Raw genomic sequence first — 15797 nt, 5'->3', positions numbered from 1 at the left:
ATTTCTGTATGGTAGCTTCTTCCATTCTGGACAATTCAGTTCTGTCCAGGGTCAGTGATAAAGAGATACTTTGCATCTGGCACAAAATCATATGTAAAAGGTCACCAAAATTAAAGGAATAGTTCTGTTTTAAGAAAGTATACTTTTTTGGGTGCCTGGTTAGCTCAGTGGGTAGAGCTGGCGACCCATGTACCGAGGCTTAGTCCTTGCTGCAATGACCCAGGGTTCGAATCTGACCTGTGGCCCTTTGCTGCGTGTCATCCCCTTTCTCTCTCTGCCCCACTTTCCTATCTGTCTTTAGCTGTCACTATAATAAAGGCAATAAAACCCCCAAAAATATACTTAAAAAAGAAAGTACACTTTTTTGCTTTCTTGCTGAGAGTTAGACAAGAACATCAACACCACTCTCAAATCTGTATACTAAATAATGCAACTACCGCCAGCCAGTAAGCCGATTAGTTTAGCTTAGCATAAACACTTCTACTTTACCTGTAAACTATTTACTATTATTTTTTTTCATTGTTGATAATCAGTTTCTTTTTTAAAACATATATACCATCACTCAAACACATCTAAGCATGTACTGCATATTGTATGTAATGTATATACTACCGTCATAAACACCTACCTTATGTACATAAAGAAACCTGCACTCTATTCCAAGCATCCTTTGCACTCTGCGCCTTTGCACTATTGTAAATGTTATTGTTTCTGTTATATATATATATATGTCTATTTTGTTGAGCTTGTTGTCCTGTTTATTTACTTATGCTTATTCTGTGTAGGTGCATTGAGAGCAATGTAAAAGTCAAATTCCTTGTATTTGGACAATAAAAGTCATTCTGATTCTGAAAATGAACCTTCAAAATGAAGTTGTGAGGTTGTATTTTGACATGGGTGGTCAAGTTCAAATTTTGCCTGCCATTCAAGTGGTTTGAGAACACTATAGCTGTAAGGGGATATTTTTTTGTAAATGATTTTGTGTTCTTTGCATTTTATCATTACATTTAGTAGTAACAATCAAGCAGATAACAATAAAGAGGATTTAAAAAAATTGAAAAACTTGAAAAACTTCCACTAGCTCTGACACTATTGTCACAACTAGCTACAACAAGCAATCCGAAAATTTCCACTTACAAAATTGTAAATACCACATCAGTGAGTAGTTCAGATGTAAGTAAATCGCTGGATTAACACAATAAACACAACCCTACTTGAAGACATCATCCACTTCCTCTCTGGGCGGGGTCAAAAGTATTACAAATTCACCTCAAAAAGACAAATAATCCATGACAGAGAACAATGCAAGGAGGGGTAGGTATGGAAAACTAACACAAATTTTCAGTTTACCACTGCCAATGGCGACCCTAATTGAGTGAAAATTCTATAATATGAATAAGCTTCATAATTTATAGCAAATATCAGCAAAAAGCCAGTGTCTGGTTTTTTTCTGTTTCACTGCGATGTCTCTTTAACTGAGCAGGGATTGTGTAACAGCTCTGTCAGGACAGGTGAACCATGTAACCATGTTCTGACTTGTTTTCATTATGTTGAATAAGTACTGCCTTGAGCATGCACGCACACACACACACACACACACACACACACACACATTTGCACTCAACTCACTCAACTCACCCCCACTGACACAGACACATCACACACGTCATTCCTTTTTTACTCATCCTTCATCATCATTGCTCTTTCAATATCCATTTATAGATTTAAAGCATTTTAAACACAATGCTCCAGATGTGTGTGTAAATTTTACCTCTATTTGATCCCACTCAGTAAAATCAATGGTATTTCATAACACATCGTGAAGGCCTATGAGGGCTTAGCCCCTTGCATGTCTGGGCAGAGGTCACAACTGCGGACTTCCCTCATATAGGCTAGTTGATTACGGATAAAGGCCTTTTAATCACTCTCTTTCCACATTGAAAAAAAAAAAAACTGCTCTCAAACTTGTGTTAATAGGGTGTAGTTGGGGAGCAGCATTAGCGGGTTGGAAATAAACTGATGCTGTGCCTGTAAGTCATCAGTGTCTGTCAGCACCGACTCTCATGCCCATTCTGGGACCTCGATGCCACAGTGGGAGTGAAGTTTGTTCTGGGTCATTTAAGGGGAAATGAACTAGGAAGTCCCATGGTCTCTGTTGTCTTTTACTTAAATCAAATGTAATGGATAAGAAATACTTGAAAATCATTATCATCCTTCATAAAAGTGAAATAAGATATGTTAGGATTAAAAAAAAAAAAAATGGATCCATTAGAGTTTGGGAAAACTGCAAACTGGCATTTTAACATCAATTAATCTTCAAAATTACTTTTGAGAACATAGCTTTTCAGCATACAATTTGCTAATGCTTCCAGAGTTTCTCACAGTGTTTGCTGGTGGAACAATTGAAAGTGGTGGAAAGACATTTTTTCAAAATCTCAATTGTCCTCAGTTAGGTGAAAGGGAAAAGAAACATGCACAAGTATCAATATCTATTGTGATGGGAAACAGGCACTGATGTGAAGCGTTGCCTTCATTTTGCCCACTTATGTAAGATACAGGCCGTTAATCATCTCATCTGTGATCTAATTTGTCTAATAATTATATGAAGGTGTCACAATTAATTTGACAGCTTTGACATGCTGATGTTATTATATGAGGTAATAGAAATCCCCAAGTCAAATGACTTTTTACGGTTAAACAAATCAGGTTCTAATTTGTTTAACCGTAACATTATTCCACATGAGATATGGCTTGATATTGCTGCCTCCACTTCAACACTTGTATATACACATTTTGAGAGGGCAGTCATACTATGCAGCATTGCTATCAAGTGGATATGAAAAAGGAGAAGTAAAAGTAATAAATGTGGGAAATGTTGGATCTAGACTGCTCTATATAAAAAGTGCCCTTATAACTTCTGTTATGATTTGATGCTATATGAATAAAAATTGAAATCTATAGTACATGGGAGGGGCTGGGATTACAATCCATTTTAGTTGTTGTTAATATGACACTACTGTGACCTGTCACAGTCAGGTTCTACTCATCAGAGCAGAAACTGACGGTTTTACTAGCTGTTTGATCAGTGTGTGGAGCGTTTAATGCGCCAAAGAAGACCAAAGTGTAGCACATTTACTGTCCAGTCAACATATAGTATGGTTGATGGCAATATATACACCATAAAAACTACAGAAAAAAAGCAAATAAAACTGCAAGATGATCGTAAATGTATCTAAGACTATATACTGTTTATCCAAAAATGAACACATTTGCTTTAAAGTGGCAATCTGTATTTTTATATTAAACTATCACAACTAGATGAGTTTTTTTTTTTTGCCACTTTCGGCTGCAGCAGGCCGTTATTTGTAGGAAGAAAATCTCCAGTGAACCCACTGTATGCTTCTTGCAGCTCCTAACAAAGACCAGATAAAGTTAACAACTAGCTGATGAACACAGTGGAGCATTTAACAACTAAATAACCAGGTATATCTCTTGGTGGAGACCAAAAACAGAGCTAAAACAAGAGTCAAAATTAAAGGGGGAATTAGCATTCAGGCAGAGATCAAGCAAATCATGGAGGTCAACCTACCTAAAAAATATTATTTCTCTAGTTAGATTTTGATCTATAAGTGTTAAGTCCATAGCTCATTCCATAGCAGGTTTAAAGTTTGTGCAGTAAACATTAATACATGTACCATTGATAAAATGTTCTAAACTCAAAGCTCACAAATGCTTTCAAGAGGGTTAAAAATAAATGCTCAAACATATACTGTACATGCACAATATTTGATGTAAAAGGGGTTTAACAGAGATTAATCTAATTCTTTTGTATTATCCGACCTGCCTAGATTCCATAAAATCACCTGGTGCATGTTGCTCATGACAATAATAATCGTTATGTGTCTTTTATATGTTAGATGCATCAGTAAAACAATTTTCATTTATAGTGTTGACACACTACACACACTACTGGTGCTGTATTATTGACCCCTTTTAGGTTTTGAGTCAGTCTGAATAGCAGTTTTCAGACCCCGGGCTGACCAGCTGTAACTTTGTTTCAATTCACAGTGAAATTACATTTAAAATGGATGACTGTAGAGGGGATAAGTAGCCTACTGGACGACCCTCCCCCCCACATACAACCTGACTGGACAGACCTTCAACATTTGTCCTTATTGATGTGCCATTCAACACACCGACACTTTCTATCTTCTTTAATTTGTTAAATTTCCTGATTAAAGAAGATGTGATTAAAGGGATATTTCAAGAGTTGGTTCAAGGGGAGTCGTTGTCAAATGTTTGTGTTGATTCTTTTGGTTAATTTATTCATATAAAAGCCTCAAAGCTCAGTACACTGTGGCTGAGTTTGAAGGCGTTGTACCATATGAAAGACACCACATGTGCCACAGCTTTACATGTCGTGTTTAAAAGAGAAGTTGTTCTTTGTTTCAGTCCCAGTCTCCCTCAGTGTTTACTGAAACTCTCAGATATAAAGGCAGGGGTTTGATTAGGCACAGGTGCAACTTGTTAAAGGCTAGACCTCTGCTGGCTTCTAACCAACAGTCATGCTGCTGCTGTGGGGGAAAAAAACATTCATTTGTAAGGACGACATATGCAACGCAGTCCGTGAACACTACAAACTCTGCACTACACAGATGTTGCCAGTCAAACTTTAAAAAACTGTTGTACCTACTGTTAAAAAAAAAAAAAAGTTTGTTACTTTTTATTTCTGATTTATAAAGAAAAAAACCTTTAAATGTGTGCATTTCCAACACTTTCAAGTTCTAGCAAGATGTCACTCTGTTCTTTCACTTCATTTGAATGCTTCACCAATTTGTGTTAACATCTCATCCATCATTGTGGCCATTAACACTCAGCAGACTGCTGGTGTAATGTGGCGCTCACACGAGTCTTATGTGCTGTGAATGGGTGTTTGGCTTCAGCCTCAAAGATTATTTATGCTCCAGAATAAGAAATAGCTTACTGTTTAAGCCAATGCATAGCTGTCAATGAAACATGATGACAACACTGACAACTTATAAACACAGATTGTTTGTGAAATCTTGAATGTTTTCATGAAATCGGTTTCCATATTTCTGTTTTTTTTTACCGTGTATATTTAAGTCTCACATGTCGGTTAGAGTTTGCATCAAAAGTTGCAAAATCCAGAGGAAAAAAAAAACTCAAACTGAAAGGCTTTTGCAAAATTACTTTGTCAATATGACATTTGGGAAAACATTCCCCATGGGAAGTGAGTCAGGATACCTTGTGACATCTGAAGCAGTCAGTTGAAGTAAGTGGATTTGACACATGCTCACACAAGGTACAAAATATAGTTATGAAGTGCAACACACGCTTTACCTTTTAATAAAATGCCCCTTCATATTGGTGGTTCGTCATCACACTGAGGAGTTCAGCAGATGAATTCGTGTTGACAACCAATGTGTCATTCAACCAAAAATCTAACATGAAATATTCATGCTGCATGATCTTTTGCATTTATAAAACTGTATGCTTGTATTGAACATCAGAGTGGACTTGCATGGTTCTAGATAGCAATGTTGGTCCATCACTTTGGCCCTACGAATAATCTTTCAGCTATTGTATTGGATTAGCACGAGATTTTGTACATCCCCTGACTCTTTCTCTAGCGCCACCATGAGGCTGACATTTCTGTTATTTAGTGAAATGTCTGTACAAATATGACATTTGGAAAAAACTATCCATGGTGCACAGATGATAAAGACTTCTGACTTTGGTGATCCACTTTTTTTTAAGGACATTCCCATCATCCTCTGTGTTTAATGCTAATTAGCACATGTTAGCCTGCTAACAAGATAAACTAAGATGGTTACACATGCTTACATCATCAGCTACATCAGCATGTTAGCATGCTAAAGTTAGCATTTAGCTCAAAGTGCTGCTGTGCCTAAGTAGGCTACAACCTCAAAGAGCTGCTCGCACAGAGACTCATAACCTTGTTTACTTTTCAGTTCAAATGAGCTGAATGAGTTTGCCAGCATTGGCTGTTTAGTAAAGACTTTTAATAAAATATGAAGTAATGATAGCTCTACTGTTTTAAACTTTGAAAGAGCAATTTCAAGCAATGAATCAAAAGTGAGAAATCAAAGTTCCTGGTAATAAAACTTGTCATCTTTAAACCGGATTTCCTTTTTAAAATTTGTTTACAAACCACACAAGATGTACTTTCTTTGCAGCTTTCTGTGAATGTCACTTTTAAACAGTGTTATCTATTTCCTTTGATACTTATTTGTGTCAGTCTGCAACATCCTGGACCATTCAGTCTGACATAAATACTTTGTCAACATCTTTTTTGGAGACAACCATTAGCTATTCCTGGGCTTAAGTTTTGACCAGATGCCCAAAGTGTCACTCTGCGCACACACACACACACACACACACACACACACACACACACACACACACACACACACACACACACACACACACTTGCACAAGGTCTCTGGCTGTTGTTGTGTGTGTGAGTAGGTCCCCAGCTGTTGAGTGGTGTGCAGATGTAGCAACCAGAAATGAGGGATTACAGCTAAATCTGGAGGGAGAGAGGAAGAGGACGGTGGTGGGGTGATTAGGGAACATTGTGGAGGCTGGACGGAAGGTACAACTATTTCAAATGAAGACAAGGGCTAAGAAGGGTTAAATGAAATGCATCCTAATAGATCATGAAAGGGCCACAGGCAGAGCAGTGAGAAGTTGAGTAAATTTTAGAAAATGTGAGAAAAGGAAAAGAACACTGGAAGGAAGAAGAGACGAGAGGCAGATTTCTTTACAAGTGAAAGCTGGAGGGGTGCTGTTAAAAAGAAAAAAACATCCCATGGTGGGAATTTGTGAGGCTGTCGCATATTCTGTTTTTTTCATTTGATTACAAATTCTTCAACTTTCTCCACAATCTGTGGAGAAGGCGGTGTGCTAACGCCAGCGAGAAGAAGCTGCAGTTAAAGCACCTTAAATCTTACATCCATGTATACACGGCCGGGATGTTTTTGTTAACAGAGTTAGTGCAGCTTTGAGCAAAGTTCAAGTGTGTTTTCTATAATTCATAAGACGCTTTAGCCTGATTTGAATTGAATTGATTAATAGAAAAATAGATAACAGTTTACATAGAAAAAAAGGTTATATGAGTCTGACTTCACTGATGTTTGCTAGTGTAAATACATATTAAAGTCCTCTTTCTATCTACAATCTATCTCTATTTCTTCTAGCCCAGGATAACATTCAAATTCTGCCTTCTTTAATATTCAAAACATTTTCACATACACGCTGCTGCTAGTACTAGAGGCTGCTGCAGATGGCAAATGTGGTCTGCTTGATATTCTGTGATAACTTTTCTCCACTTGTCAACACATTAGTCAACTGATCTGGGGAGGATTGGCAAGAGCCCAAATTAATGTGCGCAAAAGCAAAGCCCTCTAGGAAGCTTAACACTGTTCTAATTAAGATGCACATTCACATTTCCTGCCTCTCTTTACAACATGACCAAGAACGTCTGCTTCATAAAACCTTAAATTAGTGGGCTGTCATTGTAAAATTAGAAGTCATGATTTAATTTAGGTCCATTATAACTATCCAATAAATGCACGTTCTTTGCCTATTTTAATGAAGCTACATTGTTCTTGCTTTGAGATTTCACACTTAAATTGTAACATGACTCTTTTTGCTCTAAACAACAATTATCTACTATTAATGAATGTGTTTGCCATCCCTACAGATCCTTCTTCTGAGTGCTGCATGTATTGATTGGCAGCTGTGAAACATAATAAAGTGAACACTGATATATCAGTGTTTGTTACCTGCCTTGATAGCATGCTTACGTCACCAGTGGACTGTCACGTCATCCTCCCCTATTCTGCCTTGTATCTTTGTTGCAGAAGCTGGCATTATATTTCCCTTGGGCTTAAATGGTGTCATTTTGGATCCCAAAATGTCTCCTCACCTCATCTCAGCTCAAACCCCGACCTGGGTCAGTTTCCGTCCGCAGAGGAGAAGAGTTGACTCAAAGTGACCTGAAGCTGTAGAAGTGTCAAGTCAAATCCAAAATCCTGGGAAGATTTGAAGAGGTCCCATTAGGTTACTTTCAGACCAGAGGACACGCATCAGAGATCCCACCAGTGACCAGGTGAACAGGTTGATTTTTACTGCTTTGTATCCTAAGTAACATAAAGTACATTTACTCAAATACTGTGCTTAAAGGAATACTTCAGGGTTTTGAGAAATGCTTGCTTTCTTCCTGAGAGTTAGATGAGACATTTTATACTACTTCCCGAATGCTAAATATGAAGATGCTACCTGCAGCAAGTAGGATTTCATAAACACTGGAAGCAGGGGGAACCAGGTAGCCCTCGTTCTGTTGAAAGGTAAAATAATCTACCTGAAATGTTGAAATGTTGGTGAATTATTAAAACATATTTTACACCGTGGTTACAAGTGTGCGCCTATCTTTATCCTCACCTGAAATCGTGGTCAGCACCTCCAAAGCTTATTGATTACCAAGTTATACCGTACAAAAAGCAAAGTGTAAAGACAAGATTTATACAGGGGATTATGTACTTGTTTTCTGGGTCTGTTCTGGAAAAAATGGTATTTGTGCTCAGAAAACCTTTGCAGAATAAATCAGGCAAGTTGGTCAAAAACAAGATTAGATGCCTTAATTCCCGAAATTTTGTGAATTTGGTACTTGTTATTGTACATTTTAGGGAAGGTAGGCAAAAGTAAGGGGACAGTATCCTTTGTAACAACTGTCGAGCTGCTCCTACAGAACAAAGAGAATGATCCTTGTCTATTTTTTATACTTTTGAGTTTTACCATGATAAAACAGTAAGGTTTTCCATTAAACTAACAGAATGCAATTTGTTTAAACTTTAAAAATCTAGCTTTCAAACTCAGATGAACAGTAGGGCCATAGCCAGGTTAAAAAAAAATACTAAGAACAGTGTCTTCAATAGTAGATACAGCCCTGCATACCGTACTAAATTGCACTGACAGAATTACATGTGAACCGTTAAAAGAACATTCTGTCTGTGCGCAATATTAAAAGAGCAAAAAACATCAACAAACCCGTCCCTAGTGTGCACAGATTAAGACAAGAATAAATTTAGATTTCCATGTAAAACAGAAATTGACATTATTAAACAGTCTGTTTAACATGGAAATCTAAATTTATTCTTAATCTGTGATGACTCACCTCTGAACTAATATAATCCTGAAGGGTTGAGAACAAATGTTAGTACAGTAGGTCATTTCAGCCTTTCAGCAGTTACATAAGAGATTCTGCCTGATGTTGCCTTTGATGGCCCTTTTAAACCCCGATTGATAACTTAACTTTCTTCACTGATTCATCGTGTTGTTGACACTAGCAGCCTCACATGAATAAAACATGGGCTACAATGATGACACAGTAAAATCCCTGAATGAGTGAGGAGATATTAAATTTGAGTCCCACTGAACTTCAGCGGCTTAACCTGTATTCAGACATTCTTAGAATAAAGTAAAATCTATTCAGGGTACAGGCCACGTAATACATAAACCAACTCAGTACTCTCATCATTGCTTTTCAGAATTCTTTTTTATCTTATAGGCAATCTGTTGCATAATGTTTTTCAGATGTCCTGAATGCATTTCTTCCCAGCAGAAACTAAAGAAAGCTTTGGCGACACCTATGGGTGAAAATAAGATTAGGTAGTTACTGATTTGGGTGTAGAATATAATATCTGCTGTCTAGCAACATGTTAGCTGATAGAGATGTTTTCCATGTCATTCTATTTTTGTCTTGAATGTCTTGTTATAAAATCTGAGCACAAACTGAAACCCTACTTGTTATAATACATGCATACAAAAAATGTATGGTTGCGTTTCGTCCCTTTCTCTGTCTCTACCTCTTTCCTATCCTTCAGCAAAAACAAGGCTTCACAAACAGGTAAGAGATCATCCTAAAAACAATGGAGAGCAGCCATTTAATGCGGGAAAGTGAGAAAATGAAATATATTGTGCACAGGCTTATAGGCACTGAGAGAAACTTGGCAGCTACTCTGGATTGCAAAACATTTCTATTAAAATAAATATCACAAATACAAGCTGAGCTCCAAAGAAACTAAACTGCTAAGTGAGTGACATTTTGTGTCAATAGCTGGCTTTGATATGGGTAGTTGTCATACATGATCTAGTTTTGGTGGAAATCAAATTCATTCATTCATCATTCTGCCAACATGCATTATTCATTCCCTGGGCAGCAGTAACTCAGGTGGTTGTTAGTGTTGAGTTAGTGTTCGATTCCCACCTCCTTCTGTTCACAATTTAGCAACCATTGATATGTGTGTACTGTATGTAGGGGGAACATGTTGGACCAAAGCATCTGCCAAATCTCTTGCTTGTGCATGATTCCAAAAATAAAACACTAAAAAAGAACCCAGATTTAGTCAATTATATCATTTTCTGGCCAGAGGCATTTGAATGAGCCACAACTCATTTTTATGACTCCCAACCTTGAAACAGGAGCTTCCAAGGGGCACTTGAAGGCAGCACAAGTCTCAGTGATTGTCCTATTGATGTGCTGAGCCATAACAAGTTCTCTGAGGAGGAGGCATCTGTTTCATTGTTAGGGCCAGACGGTGCAGCTTGTCAGGGGAATTCTTCTCGACGGCACGGGCCGCCCATGCTACAGATGGCTTATCTCACAGTAAATGATTCAGAAAACGATAATATGCCTCCAAATGGAGAAGAGGTCATCTCCTTTTGCTAATGGAATGTCTTCCTTAGTTAAAGTCTGGACAGAACACTTGTTACATCTCTGTTTCATGGTATAAAAGTGAGGCTCTGTATCCGCTGCTCCAGGAAAGGTAGGCATTTTTAATCCAAAACTCCTGATCCTCTCATTTGAATAGTAAGCAGATCAATTAATGTTTAATTTCGGCACAAGCAAAACATAAGCTTTTCCAGACACGAATTTAAGGTGTTAATGTGACAGTGTTAATTCCCTTACATAACTAACTAGAGACAGCTTCACTGCCAAAAAATGAAGCAGGGCGATTTTCCTGCAAAATGATGGTTTAAGTTGTCAACTCAGGCCCTGGAGCAGAAGCTAAAACCCTTCTCCGGTTCCCCGGTGTCAAAACACTGAAACGTTTATGTGCAAGTCCAGACCTATAAGTAGGCATGGAACTTTAAGCCAAAACCTACTGTAATATTCAACAATTATCGAACTGTCAGCTAAAATGCACAAATGTCAGACAGAATCAGAAGCTGCTCCCTCACAGCAGGGTCAAACTGCTGCGGAACAGATATTAATAGACATGATCACTTCATTGTAACCTGCTTGGTTAAGTATGACTCACATTTTGTCAAGTAAAGTGTCAATCACATAAAGTATATTAAATTAGCTTCAAAATTTTCTTGGCACAAGCCCTCTACACACATACGCACATAAACAGTCTTTGACCCAGGAAGAGGGAAGCGCAATCTGACAGCCGACAGCATCGTCTGCTCTACTTCTTTCTCTTTCTCGCTTATGTGATACCGGGCCTGATGTGCAACATCAAAGACAAAATCTTATCTGCCCCCTATGTCCCTTTTGACACGGACATTAGTACATCTGAGACATGTTTCCCTCCCCATTGTCAGCTTCTTTCTGTTCTGCTTACAAAGATTAGAAAGAAGCTGACAGGGGCAAAGGGAGAGGAGAGCGACGTGGAGAGACAGAGAGGGAGACAGATTTGTGTAGACATGAATGGCTTGCAGGTGTTTTTTTTTTTTTTTCAGGAAAAAGAGATGGAATGAGTGGGAGATGTGGAGCCGTGACTTTCCCCCCACGCTGTCATTATGTTTTATGGCAGACGAAGTGTTTGTGAAACCAAAGCGAGGTGCTGTAAGGATGGGCCATGTGAGAAAGGGTGATAGTTTTACACCAAGAGTACGTGAAGCAAGAGTGCTGTCTGTTTACATGTCTGATCACAACCAACACATCTAAAAGTGGAGTGTGAGAGAAAGAGGGAGAGCATTGCTTTCAAGTAGAACTCAAGAAAAACAAACAAGTGAGTGCAGGGTGAGTGAAGGTGAAGGAGTCACTGTTAAGATAAAGAAAGGGCAGACAGAGGCGAATGTGAAGGCTGTATGTTATTTCTGTGCATAGAAACAGTACAGTTAGTTTGTTATGCACCTATAGACAAATACACAAAAGTAAATTTGCAAAAAACATTTTAATTGGCATTGTTTTAATCATTCTTGGATCAATTTACAGTTTTTTTTTATTCATTCTTGTCAAAGGTAAACACATTTCTTGTGGTTGTCTTCAACATCAGTAAATGCTTTTTACCCGCTTCCCAAACCCCGTAACGTAAACTAACATTACAGAAGAGCACATTCTCTCATACACACTTGCATATTCAGATCCTACAAACGACTCCTTAACGGGTACGAAATTTCTAAATGCCACATACTTTAAAAGCGCGGACAAACACATTCTACATACATACGCACACAAATGTGCACACATATGTGTTTTTCTCTTGTTCGCTCCCACACTCACAAACAGTCACACACACAGTCATACACGCTTGTGCAGTTGCACGCACATTCCATAACCGGCATGTATTATAAATATACATTACATTGCAGACTCCTTCGTTTCGCAAGCGCAGCACTTGAGGAATGCTGCCCTTCCATCAACATCGGCTCTGTCTGTGCATTCATCGTTGGTTTATGACATGCTTTTCAGCAACATAATCTGGTTAGCTGTATCTGTTATATGAGAGTAGGGTTACTGAATGTATATCCCTACTGATTAGTCATAACCAGTCACCCTTTCTTTTTGCCAGGCTCAATTACATCTGACTATTTATCTACACAAGCAAAATGCTGCAGTAAAAATTCCACTGTTTAAAAAAAAGAATAAAAAATGGCACAATAGCTTATTGAGCAAAGGCCTACAAATGCACACTAATAAATTAGGTAGATAAATAATATACTTTAATGTTAAAATAAATACATTTGAAAAGTAAATAAATTAAAAAAGCACAACATTGTAATTTGATTAATGCCAGCCTACATTGTCCTGTATTACAATATAAAAAAGTGAACTTCTTTTTAATTGCACATTCACACGTGTGTGTTTGTTTTTTTTTTTAACAAAATGGCGGCAGCGTTACTTTGAGACTCAAAGCACAATTTCCCCTCAGGCACCTGCCGCGCTCCGGCGACTGTATGGGGTCGTTTCCATGGTGACTGTGACTGCTATAATGGCCATCAGCACTGATTGGCTGGGAACCTCTGAAGTGGAAAAGGAATAGACGGGGTTGTCTGGGATTAAAAGGGAACTTGCTGCTGAGAGAGGTTTTTAAGAATTGTAAATTAGTGGTATTCTGAATGACTCTGCTGATTGCTGCTAGGAGAAAGGTTTGACATCCGGAAAATCTACGTGAAGTGCTGAAGGTAAATGCATCGGAACAAAACACACATCTACCAAGTCTAAGTGCCGTCAAATTACTAGTCCAGAGTCTGTATTTTTCTAGGTTTACAGTGTGAAGGCAGGAAATGCAGACAAAAGACTAGTTCTAAGAGGGCACTCGCTATCTTCTAAGAAATGCAGGCTTTGCATCTGTACCTATCACAAAGCCAGGGGTATTTTTGATGTCTGGAGAAAATGGATTCTTAAAAGGCCTGTGGATATCCTCACAAAGTCTTTCCCTTTTCTTAAGAACCACCTTGGATTCTTATTACCAGCAGCTCTCTCACCACCAGTGTGAAAACATTCTTCAATGTCCAGGACAATGGCAGCAGTTCTCATCACTGACTGATTATATAAATATCCTGTATAGCCCAGGTAAGATCAGTACAGTTCCAGAGTCCAGCTTGCTCTTTACTACTTCTGAGTTTTATCCATCAGCATACTTGGTCCGTGGTCCAAGGCCTAAAAATCCACTGCAGAAGTCCATGTTTGCCACCTTTTTCAAAGCTACAAAAGCCTTGCTTTCATCAGCTGAAGACAGCGCAGCTTAAATTCCTCAGGTGATTTGATGTCCATGCTACAATAAGAGTGTGTAGTCTACATCCAACTCATTACAAGTCCACTTTTTTCTCCACAGCAGCACAGAAGTCTGAATATACGTTGTGATTGTGGTCTTCATGTTGTGGCAAACACACCTGCATGAAATGCTGTGGTATTCATATAATATTGATGTCCAACAACTCATGAAGTGTCAAAATACATGGGTATAAATATGACAGCAAAAAGGCCTCTCCTTTTTTTTAAAGTCCAGGTAAGTTAAGTTCAAGGATTTACTTCTGTGTCTTTTTGATTGTGGTTCTGTTTCTACTTGATTCTCTTCTGTGTTTCTGACAACTTTCACATCAACAACTTGGTGGATACAAAGCCCTTTGGACAAGGCGGTCCAGCAATGCATGAAGTGTCACTCACGGTGACAGTCGCTAGGACAAAAAGATGCCCGACACGAGCATCATCGCCACGGTGAGAAGAAGGCGGTCACGTGATGGGCTGCTGCCACTGACGCTTTTCTCCAGTTTGGGAACTTCAGGGTTAAATTCATCTGGAGAAAAAGGCACAGAGAGAGAAAAGTGAGAAAAGTGAAGAACGTGAGTGTGAACGAGCGAGAGAGTATGTGTGTGTGCCAGACAGAAGGAAACGAACCATTACTACATTATTAATTCATCAATCTAAAGGCAATGTGTGATGCATGCAAATTGTGCTTTAACATATGCAGAGAAAGAGACATGATGCAATTATCAACAAACCACCAATTATCATCAGCACTGCTACATATGGCCATTTTCCCCGTGGGATGGAAAATTAAAAACACTTTTGTTTCTGATCTGTTTTTTTTTTCATGTATTCCTCTTTTCACACTAATGATGTTTTTATCCTAGAGGGATTTCAATCAAACCAAATTACTATGGCCTTGCCATTGATTAGACACAACATAATATTAGCTGGAGGGGAAAGATGGAGAAAGAGCTGGGAGAACCCATTTTGTAATATTCTGTAAAAAGTGGATTACACTGAGTCATTATGCTCTGTCTCGACATAATGCTTCCCATTATATCTAGAGTGTTATAACATGGTAAAGTAAAGCAAAAAGGAACCTAACAGAGCTCTGTTGCTTACATTTCCATCACAAGTTTAAGGACAACCTGAGCAAGCTGCAGAGATGTTGGGGAAAAAAACGATTTTTTCCTATCAGGTAATCTAACTAAGTGCACAAGAAAGCTGCAATTTCTTACTGACGTCAGTCACATTAACCCACATCAGACATAAAAGAAAGATGCATTTGAGGGGGAGGGGTGATGGAAGAGTTTAAAGCCTTGAGATGTGACATACTGATATTACATTGTATCATTAGGAAACTATGTGGGTTTAACAGCAGAAAATTGCACTGGATTTGTTATGATACAAGAAAGGATATATCTATTTGACAAATTGTACCCAAAAACTGACAAAAATCGTCGTTTGTCTACTAAAATCCCATTACTTTCACTTTATTATGTTGTCATCATGATGTCTTGGTGCGTAAAAGTTTGAGCTGACTCTTCTTCTTCCATCAAATCAAACTGGCTATCAACAGGAAATTCATCAAATTAAGAGAGCAAGATGTCTTCAAAATACTCTTTCACTATGACGTTTAAGTCTTTTCTGGAGTCTAAATATAATGAAGACAGTAATTGGCTACAACTAAAAACAAGAAAGGTGATAAGATAACAGACAGAGACAACAACCACATGTCAGCTGATGTTTGATGAATGCAAGGAATTTTGTT

The 15797-nt window shown here is 38.2% G+C and overlaps 1 protein-coding gene across 1 annotated transcript in view; it reads right to left on the bottom strand.

Annotated features, from left to right (window-relative positions):
• Positions 1-12208: 12208 nt before the first annotated feature.
• The window catches only part of efna3a (ephrin-A3a), a 58721-nt gene continuing 55132 nt past the window's right edge, over positions 12209-15797 (bottom strand). The window contains exon 5 of the mRNA XM_051390301.1: positions 12209-14573. Coding sequence (XP_051246261.1) covers positions 14455-14573 — 119 coding nt within the window. The 3' untranslated portion in view covers positions 12209-14454. The remainder of the gene's footprint in view (positions 14574-15797) is intronic.

The sequence above is a fragment of the Dicentrarchus labrax genome, unplaced genomic scaffold, assembly GCF_905237075.1.
Source record: "Dicentrarchus labrax unplaced genomic scaffold, dlabrax2021, whole genome shotgun sequence".
Lineage (NCBI taxonomy): Eukaryota > Metazoa > Chordata > Actinopteri > Moronidae > Dicentrarchus > Dicentrarchus labrax.
Note: the sequence above shows the minus strand (reverse complement) of the source record. Positions and strands in the feature narration are given on the sequence as shown.